The 19857-nt window shown below is 42.4% G+C and overlaps 1 protein-coding gene across 2 annotated transcripts in view; it reads right to left on the minus strand.

The window, feature by feature from the left end:
* LOC144772417 (beta-1,4-galactosyltransferase 3-like) overlaps positions 1-19857 on the minus strand; it is a 568172-nt gene that overhangs the window by 397976 nt on the left and 150339 nt on the right. Inside the window, exons 2-3 of one of the 2 annotated variants that reach the window (XM_078656712.1) lie at positions 17734-17888; positions 16840-17327 (exon numbers count right to left, since the gene is read on the minus strand). In XM_078656712.1, the coding sequence (XP_078512838.1) occupies positions 16840-17080 (241 nt within the window). In that variant the 5' untranslated portion in view covers positions 17081-17327; positions 17734-17888. The remainder of the gene's footprint in view (positions 1-16839; positions 17328-17733; positions 17889-19857) is intronic. The other variant, XM_078656711.1, reaches the window with a different exon arrangement.

Consider the following 19857-nt stretch of genomic DNA (forward strand, 5'->3'; position numbering starts at 1 on the left):
TTTAATGGTGTCACAATGGACCCATAGTTCTTTACAAATTTTCTGTAATACCCAGTCAGGCCCAAGAAGGCTCTGACTTGTGTCTGGGTAGTTGGAGGAGCCCAGTCCTGTATGGCCTGGATCTTGCTCTCCAATGGTTGAACTTGACCCCCACCTACTAGGTGGCCCAAGTACACAACCTTGCTCTGCCCTATCTGGCACTTGGTAGCCTTGATAGTCAGGCCTACCTTTTGCAGGGCCTCCAGAACCTTCTTCAGGTGGATCAGGTGTTCCTCCCAGGTAGAGCTAAAGACAGCAATATCATCTAGATATGCTGCACAAAAGTCATCCAACCCAGAAAGGACTTGATTCACCAACCTTTGGAAGGTGACAGGTGCATTCTTCAAACCAAAGGGCATCACCACAAACTGATAATGTCCACTGGGGGTAGAGAATGCTGTCTTGGCCTTTGACTCCTCAGCTAACCTGATTTGCCAATAGCCAGCTGTCAGATCAAATGTGCTCAGAAACTTGGCAGAAGCCAATTTGTCAATGAGCTCATCTGCCCTTGGAATGGGATGAGCATCTGTCATAGTGACAGCATTGAGACCTCTATAGTCCACACAAAATCTAATTTCTCCCTTTCCATCTTGGGTATGAGGTTTTGGCACAAGGACTACTGGGCTGGCCCAGGGGCTCTCTGATGGCTCAATCACTCCAAGTTCTAACATTTTCTGCACCTCAGCCTTGATACAATCTCTGACATGGTCAGGTTGCCTGTAAATTTTGTTCTTCACAGGTAGACCATCACCAGTGTCCACCACATGGGTGCACCAGGTAGTCTGACTGGGTGTGAGTGAAAACATATGTCTATGGGCTTGCAAAACTTGTCTGCAGTCCATCTGTTGCTGGTCAGTGAGGCTGCCTGCCAAGGCTACTCCATCAACTGAGCCATCATCAGGGTTTTGGGAAAGCAGGTCTGGGAGAGGGTCACTCTCTTCCTCCTGATCCCCATCTGTAGCCATGAGCAAGCCCATGCTTTCCCTGTCAAAAAATGCTTTCAGTCTGTTCACATGGATCACCCTGTGGGGGTTCCTAGGGGTTGCAAAGTCCACCATGTAGGTGACTTCCCCCTTCTTTTCCATTATGGTGTAGGGTCCAGACCATTTGTCCTGGAGTGCTGCTGGGGCCACTGGCTCCAACACCCACACCTTCTGTCCTGGCTGGTACTCAGTCAGAACAGCCTTTTGGTCATGCCAAGCTTTCTGTAATTCTTAGCTGGCCTCCAGGTTTTTGGATGCGTTCTCCATGTATTCAGCCATCCTGGAGCGGAGACCAAGTACATAGTCCACAATATCAAGTTTGGGCTTTTTGAGAGGTAACTCCCATCCTTCCCTCACAAGACACAATGGACCCCTCACAGGGTGGCCAAACAAAAGTTCAAAAGGGCTGTAGCCAACCCCCTTCTGTGGGACCTCTCTGTAAGCAAAGAGTAAGCAGGGTAAAAGGATATCCCATTTACGCCTGAGCTTTTCAGGTAATCCTTTTATCATTCCCTTGAGGGTCTTGTTGAACGTTTCAACAAGCCCATTGCACTGTGGGTGATAGGGTGTGGTGAACTTGTAGTTCACTCCACACTCCTTCCACATTGCCTTTAAGTATCCAGACATGAAGTTTGTACCTCTGTCTGTAAGTACCTCCTTTGGAAAGCCCACTCTAGAGAAAACTCTAAGTAGGGCCCTTGCCACAACAGGAGCTGTTGTGGTCCTCAGGGGAATTGCCTCTGGGTACCTGGTGGCATGATCCACTACCACCAGTATAAATCTGTGCCCAGATGCTGTTTGGGGATCCATTGGTCCAACAATGTCAATCCCAACTCTCTCAAATGGCACCCCCACCACAGGTAGTGGTATAAGGGGGGCCTTTGTGGTGCCACCTGACTTGCCACTGGCTTGGCAGGTGACACAGGAGCGACAAAACTCCTTGGTATCTTCGGACATATGAGGCCAGTGAAAGTGAGGGACAAGCCTGTCCCAAGTCATGTTCAGGCCTAAGTGTCCTGCAAAGGATATATCATGGGCCAAGGTTAGAAGGAAGCCCCTAAATTGCAAAGGTATGACCAACCTCCTGGTTGCACCAGGCTTGGGGTCTCTAGCCTCTGAATAAAGGAGCCCATCATCCCAATACACTGAATGGGTACCTTGAGCATTCCCTGCAGCCTCAGCAGCAGCTTGCTGTCTGAGGGGTTCAAGTGAAGGGCAAGTCAACTGAGCCTGCCCCAGGTCTGCCCTTGAGGGTCCCCCTGTCCCCAGAAACTCAACCTGATCAGGTTCCAGCTCTTCAGAGACAGTCTCCTCTTGGGTCACAGAATCACCCTTCTGTGAGGTCTGATCCTCAACCTGGGGCAAGTGGGAAGGCTCTGCCTTGACCCTCTTGCTCCCTCTCTTGGGTTGTGGTTGGTCTATAGTTTCAAGATCCACCACAGGTTCAGGTAGGCACTTCTTGGCCTGGGACATGGTTACAGCCAGCACATGTGCTGAAATCCCTAGCATTTCTGCATGAGTCCTGTACTCCACTTCTGACCATAATGATTCCTCCAGATCATTGCCCAACAAACAGTCAACTGGGAGGTCTGCACTAACAACAACCCTTTTGAGGCCAGTTACCCCTCCCCAGGAGAAATTAACAACAGCCACACTATGTGTAGTAGTGGTGTTGCTAGCATTGGTCACTAGGTAATTCTCACCTAGTATCATCTGTTCAGGGTCCACAAAGTTAGGTGTCACCATAGTGACACTGGCACAAGTGTCCCTGTAGGCCTGAGCCATTTTGTCATTGATTAAAGGCGTCTGCCTGTACTTGCCCAGGTTACTAGGACTCGCAGTAGAGGACATAGCTATGTCCCCCTCACAGATCAGAACTGCCTGAGTAGGGATCCTTACTAAGCCAGTCTCCCCCTCAGATCCCAGGGTTAAACCTACTATCCCCTTGGGTTGTGTACTACCACTGCTAACTGTACTAGGGGGTGCAGGTGTCTTAGGGACTGCAGTAGTAGCCACTGGGTTCCTTTTAGTGCATTCACTTCCCCAGTGAGAAGTAGACTTACAAGTATTGCACCAAGGTTTCTTTGGGCCATCATTCTTAATCTTCTTTCCATTTTGGGAACCACCCTCCTCATTATTAGTTTGGGGGCCTGTAGAAGACTTCTGGTCTTTATCTTTCTGATTACCACCCTTCTGATCTGCTTTCTTCTGATCACCTCCTTGGTTCTGGGGTTTCTGCTGAACCCTTGTTCTGACCCATTTGTCTGCCTTCTTTCCCAATTCTTGGGGAGAGGTCAGATCAGAGTCTACAAGGTGTTGATGCAATAGCTGGTTTTGACAGTTATTAAGGATCTGATCTCTCATTATAAGATTGTACAATCCTGTATAGTCTGAAACTTTACTTCCCTGCAACCAACCCTCCAGAGCCTTAGTGGCACAATCAACGAAATCAGTCCAGTCTTGAGTCTGTGCTTTTTGGGTGTCTCTGAACAACAACCTGTATTGCTCAGTGGTTAGGCCAAACCCATCAATAAGAGCACTCTTCAAGACAGAGTAGTTTTTAGCATCCTCAGGTCTAACTGTGAGGAGCTTATCTCTCCCTTTCTCAGAAAAGGAGAGCCACAAGATTGCTGCCCACTGATCCTCAGGGACCTGCTGTACCATGCAGGCCCTCTCAAGAGCAGTTATCCATTTGTGGATATCATCCCCATCTTTGTAGGGGGGCACAATCTTACTCAGGTTTCTATTGTCATAAGACCTGTCTTTATCTCTTGGGATAATGCTGCCACCAGTGGGAGTCCCCCCCTCTCAATCTCTGCTCTCTTGCAAGAGCAAGTCTAGCTTGGGCCAGGGCTAATTCCTCTCTCTCTCTATCTGGAGATTCACTGCTCTCATCCTGGCTTTATGCTCTCTTTGAGGGGAAGCCATTCCTCTCTGTGATTCCCTTGAGGCACTAGAAATGTGAGAATCCCTGGAAGGGCTTCTCTCTCTCCCATTGCCTGTGAGAATCCTGTTATGTACTCTGGGAAGGTGCTGGCCCTCTCAATTTCCATGTAGGTCCAAGTTGGCTTGGCTAAGCCTTCCAACTGGTACCTGGTTATCCCCTTGATCCAAATCTGAATCTTCACCATTTGATTCTGGGTCTGCCTCCACATTTTCTACTTCTGGGGAGGTGTTCTCAGTCACTCGGGGATCTACTCCTTCTCCTGATCCTGAGGGAACTACCTTAGCTCTCTCTAAGTCATCTTTTTCCAGGATGGCTATCATGATAGGAATAGTAGGGTTGTGGCCCTTTCTCAGCTTCCTTGCAGTGCACAAGGCACTCAAGTCTTTGTAGCTGAATTTGTCATAGCTGGAGGTTGCCTGTGGAGGGTCAACCCTCACAGGTAGAGACCCTGTAGGTTCACCTGTGCCAGACATGACTCTAGTGTGGTGTAAGTGATGTACCTACCTACACTAAGTGTTTTCCTACTGTCCCTTACTAGTGAGTTGTAGTCAGGGTGTGCTAAGCCCTTCTACCTACAACCACTAAGTTCAGTAGAACTCAAATATGCTAAGCTTTTATTTATATGTACCTATGGTACTTAATGTGATCTTTCAATTTGATAAAAAGATTGCAAAGGTAAAACAACAGCAAGCTCAAATCCGTACCGCTGCTCACCAATGTGAGAAGTTGGCCTGGTATATGATGTCCACAGTTCTGTGGGCACCTTGTATCAGTCCAAACAATCCCTTATGGTGGTGGTTGCAAGTCAATCTTATAGACAAGCTATCCTAGGGGTAGCATGGACTAAGCAGCCTTAAAGGCTTAACTCCAAAGGACATGTGAAGCCAGCTGTTTTACCATATACAATCCTGTAATATCAAATGAAAGGACACCACACAAGTTATATATTATCAAAATATATGTATTTATTCTTAGAATAATCCCCACTACTCTTTATGAGCAATGAAGCACAAGCGTTTAAATAAAAGCACAGTATAACATAGACAAGTTGCACGTTTTTGAATGAGACCGGTGGCCACTCAAACCATATATCAAAAAAGTGGTATAACAACCACTAATCGATCTGGGGTAAGGCCTAGGGCCTTGTGAATCGCTGGGACTACACTGAACTAACAGCAGTTAGGACGGGAGTAGCCCGCGGGATTCGGGTGCAGTGCGGGAAGCACAGGCTTGCACCAATGTAAAGTCAATGGGGCGTAAAAGTTACAAGGTTATTGCAAAAGGAGTCTTCCGACTGGACTAGGACTACCAAACTTTAGACTTCGGCACTAGAGGTGTGTACCAGTGTGGGAACACCGGCGCTAGTAAGTTACCACACCCACAGGACGCGGGTGCACAGGTGCAAACCTGTGTCGGGTTTCGTCACGCAGTTCGATGGTGCCTGAGGATGAAGATGCTGCAGGCGTCCAGCAGAGAAGTGTCCGGTGCGATCCAAGGGTGGATCGAAGTTGAAGGGTACCTGAAAGCAGAGGGGACAGAGTCTGGGTCACTAGCCAGTGACCAGAAGGAACCAGGAAGGAACCAGGCGATGTCGGGCGCAATCAGGTTGATGTTGGGTGCCTTGTCTCCGCTGCCACGTGGACTCTGGGGCACCGAGGATGTCCTGGAGTGGATCACGAGCTGTCCCACAAAGGCTCTCGCTGTCGGCGGTGTCGGCTTCCGGATCGGATTCAACAAGCCTTGGCAAAGGCAACCCACGCAGGATTCGAAGAAGGCTTAACACTCGGACCAGCAAGGTCTGAGCGGGTGCTCCTTTTCAGGGGAGCGAGTGCCAATCTGGAGCAACCAGATCAGCTGTGTAAATTCAAGGTTTCGTCGGTACTGGGGCCACTAGCCAACGGGCAAGCGACCGGACTAACGCGTCGAGCAGGAAAATGCAAAAGGGCCCCACGCAGCACTCGTCGAGTGTGGAGGGTTGAGCCTCGGTGCACAAGCTGCTCGGGACTGGAGCTTCTCAGACTCCAATGCACAGCTTCGAGGGAGCTTCGGTTGCTGCACGGTCAGCGCTTCGTGGTTTATCCAAGATGGCCGCTCCCACGCTTCAGGTCACCTCCACGGGTCTCAGCTCTGCATAGACTTAGGAAGAGGTGTGGCACCGCGGCCAGGACGACTGACTCCAGAATCTGGGGATCACGGTTCGATCCCCGGCACCGGCGGCAGATTAGCCCAGCACCATGTGACTCTGGGCAATAGCTTGCTTAATCTTCCCGACGGCCCCCAGCGCCTAGAGACCCTTACGGGTATTTCTTCAACAACATAGTACCTTCATTACCAGAATCTTCTTCCATGAGCACGAGTGAATACAAAGAATTCAAACAACCAAGCACCTTCATGCCACCTTCTTCACATAAACTGCTAGACACCTTCGAAATCTTAGTGAAACAAGATTTACAACGAATTAATTGGAATAAAAAACCAAGGAAAAACATCAACATACATGAAGAAAAAATCATCCAAAAACTAGCTCAGGATGTGAGTATAACTATTCAACTGGCAGATAAAGGGGGAGCCCTGGTCGTGATGGACACCTATTTCTACGAGGCAAAAGTACGTGAACATCTGGCAGATGAAGCAACGTACCTGAAACTGGCAGAGAACCCACTCAATGATATCAGAAACACATTGGAAATCATGCTAGATAAAGCAACAGACATGGGTTGGATCAACAACAATACCAGAAAATTTCTCACAATCAACTCACCAAGATGTCCACGAATCTATAGGTTACCAAAGATTCATAAGAACTTACAAAATCCTCCGTTCAGACCCATAGTAAGTGGATGTGGATCTATTTTTGAACCCTTGGGGCAATACATTGATGAATTTCTCCAACCGTTTGTCCAAAACTGGAAAACTTACATAAAGGATACTACCCATTTTTTACAATTGCTGGAAAATATCTCAACAGATTGGCATAATATAACTTTATGCACCATAGACGTGACATCCCTTTACACCTCAATTCCTATTCAGGAAGGAATAGAGGCCTGTGAATGGGCTCTACTGCAAACTCCAGATTTACCAACCAACAAAGTTTTCCTACTAGAACTGTTGGAATTTTGCTTGCGTCACTCATATTTCTCATGGAAATCAGAGTATTACTTACAAACCAGTGGAACCTCCATGGGTTTTTCAGGAGCCCCAGTATTTGCCAATATCTTCATGGCAAAATTTGAGGACGATTTCATTTTGACAGAAACAACATGGAAAAAACACTTGATCTTTTTCAGAAGATTCATTGACAACATTTTTGTATTATGGGATGGCCCACAAGATATCTTGCAAGAACAAATCAAAGCCCTCAATACCAAGAACAGCAGGATTCAATTTACATTCATTACTGACGACACACAGATTTCTTTTTTAGATGTGCTGATACACAAAAAATCACAACAACTTGAAACTACAGTGTACCACAAACCGACTGATCGTAACAATACCTTGCTGTTCACCAGCTTTCATCCAAAAGCCTTGTTACGCAATTTACCTTACTCTCAGTTTATGAGAGCTAAACGCATTTCATCTTCGGAGCAAGCTTGCCTACAAGAAATACACTTTCAAAAATCAAAATTCATAGAACGTGGATACCCTCAACATATCATTCAACAGGCGGAAACAAGAGTGCAAACCATTCCAAGGAGTACCTTGTTATTAACAAAAAATAAACCCAAACAAGAACGAATGGTATTCGTATGTAAATTCTCAATTCAATCATCACAAATCAAAAAAATCATCAGCAAACGCTGGGAATTATTAGAGGCTGAGGAAGACTTTCAAGGAATCTTTAAAGACAAACCTTTATTTGCATATAACCGTAGTAAAAATCTCAAAGAGATGGTAACCAAACCAGTTATTGCTGATTTGAACATCACACAAACAGGTATGAAGAAATGCGCCAATTGCGTTCATTGTAACAACGTGATAGTAGGCAATACTATCCAACATCCGCAAAAAGGGAAAACCATCAAGATACGTCACAAATCAGACTGCAACTCTATTCATGTAGTGTACAGCATAAAATGCCCATGTGGAAAATTATACATCGGTAAAACCGACAGAAAAATCAAAACAAGAATATCGGAACATAAGAGTCGTATTCGTAATTTTTCCACTACCTCCAGCTTGGCTACACATTGGAACGAAAAGAAACACACCATACCTCAATTAAGATTCCAAGTGATAGAAGTCATAGACCAAAGAACTGACCGTGACAACATCAAATGGTTATCGCAAAGAGAAATGTGGTGGATCAAACACATGGAAACCATGATCCCGAAGGGCCTCAATGACAAAATCGACATGGTGTGTTACCTGTAATAAGCAAAAACCTATATATACACTCTAGCACCTACTAGCAAATGAGAAGCAACTATGAAGTATCCATTTTTCTTACCCACCTTAACCATAGGGGCTCCCTGCCACCACATCATCACGTAACTAGTAAATACAGGATGTCCCTGCTCAAACACTTCTGGTAGCATCAAGAGAACATGTGCAACAACACGCTTACGTTAGGCTCATTGTATGGTATATCACATAAGAATATATAACTCAAGTGTTTCAAATAATCTAATGATATTGTATCTTCATTCTTATACATGTATGTGCAAATCAAGTAAACGAAATTGTAAATATAACATCATGTCATGTAAAATTGTAGCCACAATTATGTGAGGATTTTACTCATAGAACAAGTATAGCTGGATATGAAACACTGTGTATATCATCACTTATGATGTCATCACTGTTTACTGTTTCCAAGTTCATTTAGGTACGACAGGCTTCATTAGTGACTGTTATTCATCTTAGAACTTATGATACACAAACATCCATTTTCCTTTCATTCGTGCTTTCATCCACTTTAATATCGTGGTTAACGCAAGAAATCCATGCTTTTTAGTATACAGTATGTTTCTTTGAATAGAGCAGCAAATACGCTTTATTTCGAGTCAATTATACTCTTATTAGAATACTCTTATTAGGATTCACATCAACGTTTTGTCCAGTTAAGAATGGCCGCTTTTCGAATACTTTTTCGTAACATAGGTCTTGGTCTAAAGATGGCCGACACGAAACTGAGTATCTGCAGTTAGTCCGCTTTCTACTTTGTCTTCCATAAACATCACCGGCGCGTTAGGATCGGCGTCTCGAGTACCCACGAAGCGACTACCCTAAGCCTTGATCTACCCGCTAAGGTAATACAACTTGGTTTAGAGTCATGCGAAGAGACTCAAAATCGAACACGAGGCTGACGGTTTATTTATATTAATAGCGCGTCCCGGTTTCTTTCAGGACACAGCGTCGTTGCTAACCTGGCTACTATCGTTCATGATTAGCGCTCAGCACTAAAAGGTATGGCAGGCTATTTGTCGGCTCTCCTTTGAATCCATTGTTTATTATTCGTTGAATGTAGCACAGCAACTTTTGTTTGCATTTTCGTTTTAGGAACTATATAGAATTTGGATGACACTGAGTTATAATATCTACTTCATAATCTCAGGTATGCTTTACTTTCTACGCTACCAAGCTCATGTAATCGTAGTTTGTTGCTGTGAGCAATTTACGCTATGTGGCTTCTCACAAAACATCAATAGAGGTCATTTTCATGTTTCTAGCTTCTCGACGTTTACCTTTGAGGATCTAGCATTACCCTACCTAGTGTTGACTGCATTTTTGTACCTTCTCTCTGCTGGTAAGCAATTTATTAAATCTCGAATCTAGAGTGAATTCTTCAGCTGGTATGGTTAACTTTGGCACAAATGATATTTTTTGTTAGTGTGACTCTGTTGTATAAACATTTCTACACTGTTAACTATGTGGACTGATTACAGCTAACATGTTTTACTCATATTAACTGAGCCAATGATGCATTGGGCAAGAACTGTCTCTACTAAAACTGTATCGATCCTGTTTTTGTTGAATGAACTTGTCATTTATATATATTATATTTTTTTCACATTTTCAGTTCCCCTGAAGAAGAGATCTTTTGATCTCGAAATGCATTGGGATTAACGACAGCATCGAAACAAATCATTATATGTGAATTGAATTTTTTGTTGTATATTTTTTGTTGAATGTGAAATGTCTAAGGACTTTAAAAATGACTGTATGTTAAAAACACGTATAGATATGTACAGTGCAAATAAATGAAGAGAATATTTATGATTTTTTCCAAAAAAGTTATCTCTATTTGTATTATTTTGATTGGTATTAACATACAAAAAAGAAACAAAAATAGTAGCCAACCCAACAGATATAGGTTTAGACATAGGTATACTATATCTAAGCAAGGGGTGATTACACCGCCTTGCCCCAGCTGTGTGAACAGCCAGTTGTGTCGATTTAAGTACCAGCCAGGGGTGGCAAAAGATATGCTGCAGCCCCTGGTAGGCCTTGGATGCCCCTATGCCCTTGGCACCTATAGTGCACTGTATAGGGGCTGACAAGGTGTCCAGTACCAAATTGGTTATGTACCTATAGTACATGTCTGTGAATTTAGAGAGAGAACAGCAGGCTGTGGGTCTGATTAGCAGGCCCACAGCCACATTAAGTCGAAAACCAGTGAAGCAAAAAGCAAAAATTGGGGTGACCATAGGATAGCAGACCCTACTCTCCTACAGTGGGCGATTTAGTGCATGTGTTACTGTGTGCCTGGTTGTGCTAGTGTATGAATATGTCTACATTAGTGTGTATGTGTTACTGCGTCAGCTGTGTGTGTAAGTATATAATTATTTGCAAAACTGTTGCATACTTAAAAAATCTACGGTTTTAAAACAGTTAAAAAAAATGAGAACAATTAACAAAGGAGAGTCTTCTGTTTCTTCAACAAGAAAATGATGTCCTCATATTTTCAAATTATGTCTTGGGACAACCACTATTTAAACTTCATAGATAGCTTGCTGATGGTACATCTTCTGGGTTCTACATCACTTGAGGAACACCCAGTGTATTTAACAACTGTAAGAGTAGCACATGTCCTTGTGCTTTTATAGAGGGAGAAAAGAAAGAAAGAAAACAACAGTAGTGTCCCTTCACCATTTGCAATATGGAAATAATGTCATTATTTTCTTTTACAACAAGTTCTCGGCATTTAGAACTGTGGGCAACCATTTCCTTAAACACTGCACAAGTTGGTGGAATACTGATATTAACAGAAAGTTGGTTTGATGTAGATGATGCGGTTCCTGCATCTGTAGAAGATGTTGCTTTCTCCTTCAACTTTCTAAAATATGCACGTTCGTGGTTGCTCCAAATGTGCTTCCACATTGACGATGTGCCATACCTGTACTTTTTCATAGTACCTTTCCAAATCTGCTTTCCCACACAACTTGCATTCAACAAACCTGGCGGTGGCTTTCTTTTCTCCAGAAGGTACAACAAACCAGTAATACACAGCGCTCTCCTTTCGGGTGGAAGTAACTACTTGTTCTACTTCCTTTTCCTCTTGTGCAGCTACACTAGCTGATACATTTGATTCTGCCATAATGGAAGGCACCAAATAGCTTTGCAACTTTTGCCACCGACATCTAGGATCAAAGTGACTGTTTTGGGTGTGGTTTTCCCAAACTTTGGGTGTGGTTCAAGAGGAACCAATAGAAATAAAACTTTGGAAGATAAAGCAGCTTTGGATGCCCCAATCAACCTGGAGGAAGTGACCTTAGCATTAACAGACCTCCCGTCATCTAAAGCGGCAGGTCCAAATCAAATACCAGTGGAATTCTACACGGTATTCCAGAAGGAGTTGATAGCAGATTTATTAAATATGGTTAAGCAGGCACAGAGTGGACAGTCAATCCCTAACTCATGGGGTGGAGCTGAGGTTATAGTTATTTAAAAAAAAAGGTAAGCCATTGACAGCTCCAGGGTCTTATAGACCTATTACACTAATGAACTCTGATGCAAAAGTCTACTCCAAGATACTAGCAAAGAGATTGGCAAAGGTGTTTGAGGGTATGGTAGGTTCATCTCAGCATGAGTTTATACCTGGTAAGGGTACTACCCAACATATTAGGCAGGTCATTACCCTGTTTGATGCCACTGGAGTCCCGGGAGACCCTATCGCGGCCTTATTTTTAGATGCAGAAAGGGCGTTTGTTAGAGTCTCTTGGGACTACCTGTGGGAAGTTATGAGATGGTACGGATTAGGGGACGGTTATATTCAAGCAGTTCAGGCACTATATAGGGAACCGTCAGCTCGGATTAGGGTCAACAAAGGCCTTTCTGCATTGGTATACATCAGGAGGGGGACTAGGCAGGGATGTCCATCATCACCTCTGCTCTTTGCGTTGTACATAGACCCTCTATTGCGTAAGCTGGAAGGGAACCATAATATACCACCAATAGATCTTAATGGCAGGCTGTTTAAAGTTCTTGCGTACGCCGACGACGTGGCAATAGTTACTCCCAACCCTGCTCTAGCAATCCAAGAGATAGAGTCTGAGGCAAGTTTGTTTAGTGGAATTTCAGGGTATAAATTAAATAGTAGTAAGACTCAAATAGTTAAGAATTCATATGCAGTGTGCAGTGATCCCAGGGTAGTTAGTTCTGCAATCTATCTTGGGGGAGAGGTCTCTGCAGATTTAAATACTATAGTGGAGCGAAACCTGGTGCCCCTAATGGCTAAAGTGACCTCGGATTTGGCGAGAATGAATAATCTCCATCTTTCATTGCTAGGGCGCACGAACGTAATTAAAATGTTGATTCTCCCGAAGTTTTTATATTTTTTTAGGGCAATTCCACTAATTTTTGAGGGTATATGGTTTAATAAATTGGAGGCACTTTTGAATAGGTTTATATGGGCGCCCGGGAAAACTAGGAGGGCGTACAGGTTTATGACTTTACCAAGGGAGAGGGGTGGTTGGGGGGCGCCGGATTTTAGTTTATATTACTGGGCAGCAGTCCTTCAGTTCATGCAGGGTCTAGTGGGAGGGGGGGGAATCAGACGGTAGAATAACATCAACCTCCACCAAAGTTTATGCAACTATTCTTGGCTCAGGGACAGAAAATTGCTTCCTAAGCCGCACGGATTATTCCTATTTTAAAAGGACAAGGTTCAAGACCATTCAAGCCGCATATAAGATCTGGTCTGCAATTGCAAGGAAATTTGGCCTAGGAAGATTTAATAGATATACCCGAATCTGTAACAATAGATCTTTACCCCCAACAATATTTGCTGATGCCATTATAATTGAATGGGCTAGTAAAGGGATTTTGAAAATAGGGGACTTGTTGGGATCAGATGGGGGGGATACAGCAGTTTTCAGCGCTGGAAGCTAAATACCATTTAAAAAGGCTGAGCTTTTTTAAGTATCTCTAGGTGCGCAGTTTTTTGAGTAATAAGAGCGGGGGGGGGGGGGACTAGTGGGTTTGCTAGAAATAATATAATGGAGGCTATTGAAAAGGGTGGTGAGAGTTCAATTCGAGGGCTGTATGCAGCCCTGGCAGCAAATAATACGGATGACATGGGGAAACATGGAGACAAATGGGCGAATAAATTGGAGATCGACCCAGGGTTTTTTCAGGACTCAATAGATTTGGGACGCTCAGTGCTTTGTGCAGCTTCACTCCAAGCGCAACATTATAAAACATTATTTACTTTATATTTCACTCCGGCGAGAATAGCCCAGTGGGGGGGGACCTCCGGGACAACCTGCCCAAGATGCAACGAACCGGAGGCTGACAGTATTCATATTTTTGCTACCTGCCCTCAGCTCCATATACTCCAGGCAGTCGAAGGTTTTTTGGCCAATTCACTGGGGGTGGTTATCACTCTCACCCCCCTTTGATTATGTTAGGAGTAAGCACAGATTTGGATAATACATATGGCGAATTCTTATTTATGGCTATGGCGGCGTTTAGATTAGCAATAGCTAGGACATGGTTGGATAAAACGCCTCCAGTTATGCAACAGTGGCTGGCCACGCTCCTTGTTGTATACAATTTGGAAAAAGGGATATATGCTAGGAGGGGGAGGAGAGGCCGGCGACTAGGTAAAAAGATCTGGGAGCCTATAAGGGCCTAGAAGGAGGGTTTTGGCTGAATAATGAGTGACTATTAGTTCGGCTTTTTCTTTATATAGTTAGGGGTTGATATCTGTGGACCCCGCACTCAGCAGGGAGGATATAGGGTGCAGCTGGGGAAACAGGATGTATCTACAGTGGTATCTTTTGTTTCTTCTTTTTATTTTTAATGTTTTTTATTATTTACTGTGTATTGTAATATTGTGCTATAATGTGCTGTGTTTCTCTGGAGGTGTGAGGTTTTGTTTTCTTATTGTGCTGTTAATGTGCTGTGTGTTTGGGCAAAAAATTAATAAATATATTTTTTTTTTAAAGAAATAAAGCTTTGGTTTTTATTATTGAGCGATTCGGAGGATTCTGATGGAAATCCTTAATTTCGCGTAGTAAAACAGATCAATTGAGCAGGAAATTCGAAAAAAAACTTGGAAAGAAGTTTAAAATATGGTCAGCCCAGTACTATAATTATAGAGTTTTTATACCTTGTAAACAATTGTTTAGTATTTTGCTGTATCGGATCCGCAAGTTCGCTGTTATCACGTGATCAGAATAAAAATCATAGAATTGGAACTGGATAAACCCTGCTGTTCCGCAAGAAACCCGCGGATTCCAAACTCATTGTAAAAAAAAAAAAAAAGTTTTAATACATTTATATGAAAAATGTACCTTTATCATCATTATTTACATTTTACTATCATTACTCCTCTCTTCTATTTTTGAAGTTTATGTATTATATTGTCTCCTACCTTTTTGCATTGTCACTGCTTTCATGTTACTGTTTTTGTATTATTTGCAGTACTTTGATTGTATTTTTCTAAACATTTTAAACCTTCACCGTTTTATTTGGTCATGTTTTGCATCTGCATTCTTTTTTCAATACTGTGTAAACTAATATTAATCTAGGGGACTGGCCACTGACTGTGGTTCTACCAGACCTCCTGTGAACAATCTACCACAGCATACAAAAATAATAAAAATTAACTTTAAAAAAGAGAGATGTTCTACTTAGTAACCATATTTTCAAAGACTATACTTAATTTGTAAAAGAAAAAAAAAGTTACAAAATGTTATACTAATGAATTTCAAAAACACAATAAAACAATAACAATTAACTGGAAAAAAACAAATGTTACACGGACGTTACAGTTAGGAAATATAATTTAAAAAACTGAAATTTACTGAAATAAAACAAAGGTTACGCTGTAGTTAGGCTCACATTTCACTCATACAAAAACTTCAGCAGTTCAAGTTACCTGAGCTAACTATAACTTATGCCCCGCAATGCACTGCTTATGAGCTCACGTATTACATCACTGATGACATCTCAAATGACATCACTGATGACATCATCCAGACAATCACTAACGCACCGGCTCACACTCCATAGAACCTCTCATTCACCCACTACCACACAACCCCTCACATACCCATTCACAAACCCATACCAGTACTCACACAACCAATCACACATCCATAGAGCCACTTACACATCCACGCACTCATACTGCCACTTACACCCATACAGCTACTCATACAACCAGTCACTCATCCATAAAGCCACTAACACCCACGTATTCACCAATGCAGCCACTCACACAGCCATTCACCCATAAAGCCTCTCAACACAGCACTCTCACCTATCCAGGCTCTCCTACACACACAACCACTTACATATCTATTCACACATCCATACAAGCACTCCCACAACCACTAACTCACCCCTAGAGCTATTCACACACACTCACCAATACAGCCACTCACACCAACTCACATAACCAAACACCCACTAACTCACCCAAACACCCACTAATAAAGCCACTCACACCGTCGCTCACTCATAAAGCTATTCAGACACCCACTCACTCATAGTCACCGACAAACCCACTCACCCACCATACAGCCACTGATACACACACTCACTCACTAATAAAGCCACTCACACCCACTAAGTCACCCACACAAGTACTTAAACACCTACTTAAACACCCATACAGCCACTCACATGCCTGTACAGTCACTTAGACACCCACTCCCAAACAGATACACACACTCAGTGACTCACATAAACTAAGTTAAAAAAAGGAATCATTCATAAGTCAGACGCAAAGTATACTAATTTAACTTTTGTGGTACCTTACTATATACTCTTAACACAAAACCTTTCAGAAAACACTCACAATTTCTGGATTTCATCAGTGATGTCACTGACCATGTCATTAGTGATGTAATATGTGAGGTCATAAGCAGTGCATTGCGGGGGTGTACGTTATAGTTGGCCCATGCAACTAGAACTGCTAAATTTCCTCTGGTTTTGTATGAGTGAAATGTGAGCCTTACTAGAACGTCCCTGTAAAAAATGTTCAGTGAATATATATGCCGTTTGCCGTTCTGAAAATGGTGCAATAAAACATCTTGCCTTACTTCTGGTTTCGCTGGTCTTTGTTCGCCACTTGCTGGAGGTTCAAGATCGTGTGTTTGGATTTATATATATATATATATATTGAAGGAAGGATGAATTAGCAGAAGCAAGGTAAAGGATGATACAGCAGAAGCAAGGTAAAGGATAGACCAAGTAGATCAGGCACAGCAAGGCTAAGGACGGCAAATGCATTACAAAAATTACTGACAGTTTCAAACTAGAAATCTCCAGGGAGTGGCCAACTTAAAACGGAGACTGAAACAAACAGATATTGGGAAAAGTGGACAGAGTTACTAATTACATTTATAAGCAGTCCACACCCTTCCTAAAAGAATATGAAAATCATGACAGATGTAGAAAAAAGCAATGCCATACCAAGTATTGGTGACTTCACAGGGCAATACAGCAGGTCCTCTAAATTCGTAACCGGAGTGAACAAACTTAGGTTTGTGTATACATCTTCAGTTTTGGAATAGTCCCAGCGATGTGAGTGTACCGTAAAAAGTCCCTGCAGAACATCAACAGCTCCTCGCCGGTATAAAAGCAGAATAAATACTAGTTGGGTAACAATGAGTAGCAGCACAAAGGTCGACCTGTCACCACGTGATACCAACATTTTTGTCAGCAAGGACAAGTCTGTTTACAAAGGCAATTTGCTGGATCTGGGGGATAGTACATTTACAAGGATACATTTCTTTGCAAGAAGTCTCTCTCTGGTCCTAAATATTGCTTTTTGATTAAATCCATACAAAATGAGCATGGGCATTCTTTGTAACTGCCCGAAGGCACTCTTGTGGCTGAGGTTTACATTTTGCAAAGTACATGCAATGAGGAACTACTTCCGACTTCTCCACAAACAGTCCCTGTAAAATAAAAAACAAAACAATTAGGCCTCTAACCAAATGGAACATTACACATCTGTCTCTTGACACAGTCTTATTTCAACCTCATACATCAGTCACGTGTCACACAGATGTTTGCTTCTTGTTGATAATGACAGACAAAATAACTAAAGTGGATACATGCTAGGATGGGCATATGCAGGATATTACACAGGACTAAATGGCACCCAAGGATGTGGGGAAAAAGTGACATAAAGCAAATTACTTAAAGTCCAGCTGAGCAGTTACAACTGATGTCTAGTAGAGCCAGTTAAGTTACATGGGTTTTGACTGTAAAGTAGAAAAGCCCAACAGAAATAACCAGTTATTAAATAAAAATACAATTGAAAACAATGAACACAGTCACCAACAAGCTACTTGAACTAACTTGATTTATGTCCATATCAGTTCAGCAGATATTAGGAACCCGAAGGCCACCAAATGAATGCAGCAGAGATAATCTGCTACCTGTCAACTGGAGTTTCCATCAGGGGTGGTAGAGTAATTTCAAACAGTACTTTCTTAAGCAGAAAGGTGGCATGACTACCAGGAAAAGGGGAAGGAGAAAGCAAAATAAAAAAACACATCAGGGAAGTATATTTTATTGTACTGGAGTCAAGCTGTGTGTGCTTTCACATTGTGGATTTACTTTAGATTACAAAGAAAGACTTAACGATTTCCTGGTAAAGATAATTTTTTTAAATATTTATACAGCCCAAAAAAGTAAATAGGATTACAAAAGAGTGAAGAATTGATAGATTGCAATATGCATATGACAATTCCAATACCCAAAATGTATTTATCTCCTGTAACATCCATTCTCAACAATACAACATGTTTTACAGAACCACTGATAAAAGTTAAGAACAAGATGTCCTGGCAAGATAGGATGGAGAGTGGAGAAGATTGTAGGGATTTAATTCCTATACAAAATCAATGAAATAGTTCTTAGGGGTGAATATCAAAATGTACATTTGACAAAGATGTCTTGTGCCATCCTCTTCTCTTTCTAGACAATTATCTAAGCATTCCGAATATTTTCTAAACCTCAAAGTCTACCTTGATCAGAAAAGTGCTGAACTAAACAATCCAGAAATATAACAAATAACGTACAATTTGGGATAGTGACAAACTGAAGACAAAACCTTCACAAAGTCCTATATTGCATTCCTTTTCTTTATGTGGCGCTCTCAAGTTGTCTCTCTCAGCCATCTTTAAATAGATGGGTCTTAAACCATTTGATGAGTAACAGAGTCAAAACGGAGGCTTTTCCATTTAGTTCTTTTCAGCTGGATTGGTGGTCTGCCTGTTGGCCTAATAAAGCTCATTCTGCACCTATTGCTTTGGGCATTGTTAGAAATCTTGGGATCAAATTTGATAATCAGGTATCATTTTAGTAGCAAGTGTCCTCCGTAGTGGGAACCTGCTTTGATTTGTTTCGTGCATCAAAGACATTTTTGCAATTTCTCCCGCTGGCTGCACGGAAAACTGTTGTCTGTGCCTTTATTATTTCTAGGCTGGCAAACTCTGTGATTCAACATGCTCATGGAGGGTCCACTTGGTGTTCCCCTCCTGGAGCACCGCCTAAACCCCTGGTGATAAGGCTCTTCAATTATATTGATTGTGATGCAGTCAGTCCAGGTGGCTGCTCGTGACTAGGGCACTGTTCAATATGAGAATGCCAGAGTACAGTTTTTTACAGAATATACATTAGCTATCTAGTGCCAGCTAGCCTCCTTTCTCCAGGTCAAAAAGAGACTGCGTGAAGTTGTTCTTAAATATGCGTGGTAGTTGTACACTCCAGCATACACAGTGACGCCTGTCCTACAAGCCTTTCACTGGCTTCCCATAAAAATGTTGAACGCACGCTGCATCTTTCACTGAGCCGCTGTTATACATCCAACTGAAGCTGGGACAATACTCATCACACTGTGCTAAAGATTGGTACCACAAATTGTCACACCTCCTTACAAAATGAAACCCATTGAAGGATCAGCATCTTCAGTCCAAGCAGCAATACTCAAACTCATTATGTATGAAAATACAAAATACAGACAATTCAGAAGAGACGTGTAAACTGACTATTTTGAAAATAAATTTCCAGACTACTGACATTGAACAGCCTTTAACAACAGCTTACTGCCAATATCCGTGATAATTGATCTCCCCAACAACTAGGAGCCTTTTTGGAACATTTTATCAGCTCTAGCACCATAACCATCATTCCTGTGGCACGTGATTTGCATGCTAACCTCTGCAGCCTGAACACTAATCAATTGGGCTACCTCAATAGCTACAGTATAGTATGAAAATCTTTTTGTGCATGTTTCAAAATGCTTTACAAAAAAAAAATCAATCTATGCAGCTAAAAAGCAGTTAACTTAACAATTCTCCAAAAATGATATAAGATGCACAGAAATGACCAAATACAAGAGGTGATCAATCCAGCATACTGTGATGGGTGCCAAATCAAGTTCACATTGAGTTATTCATTGAAACATGTACGTACACT

Source organism: Lissotriton helveticus, chromosome 8 (assembly GCF_964261635.1).
Source record: "Lissotriton helveticus chromosome 8, aLisHel1.1, whole genome shotgun sequence".
In the NCBI taxonomy this organism is placed as follows: Eukaryota; Metazoa; Chordata; class Amphibia; order Caudata; family Salamandridae; genus Lissotriton; species Lissotriton helveticus.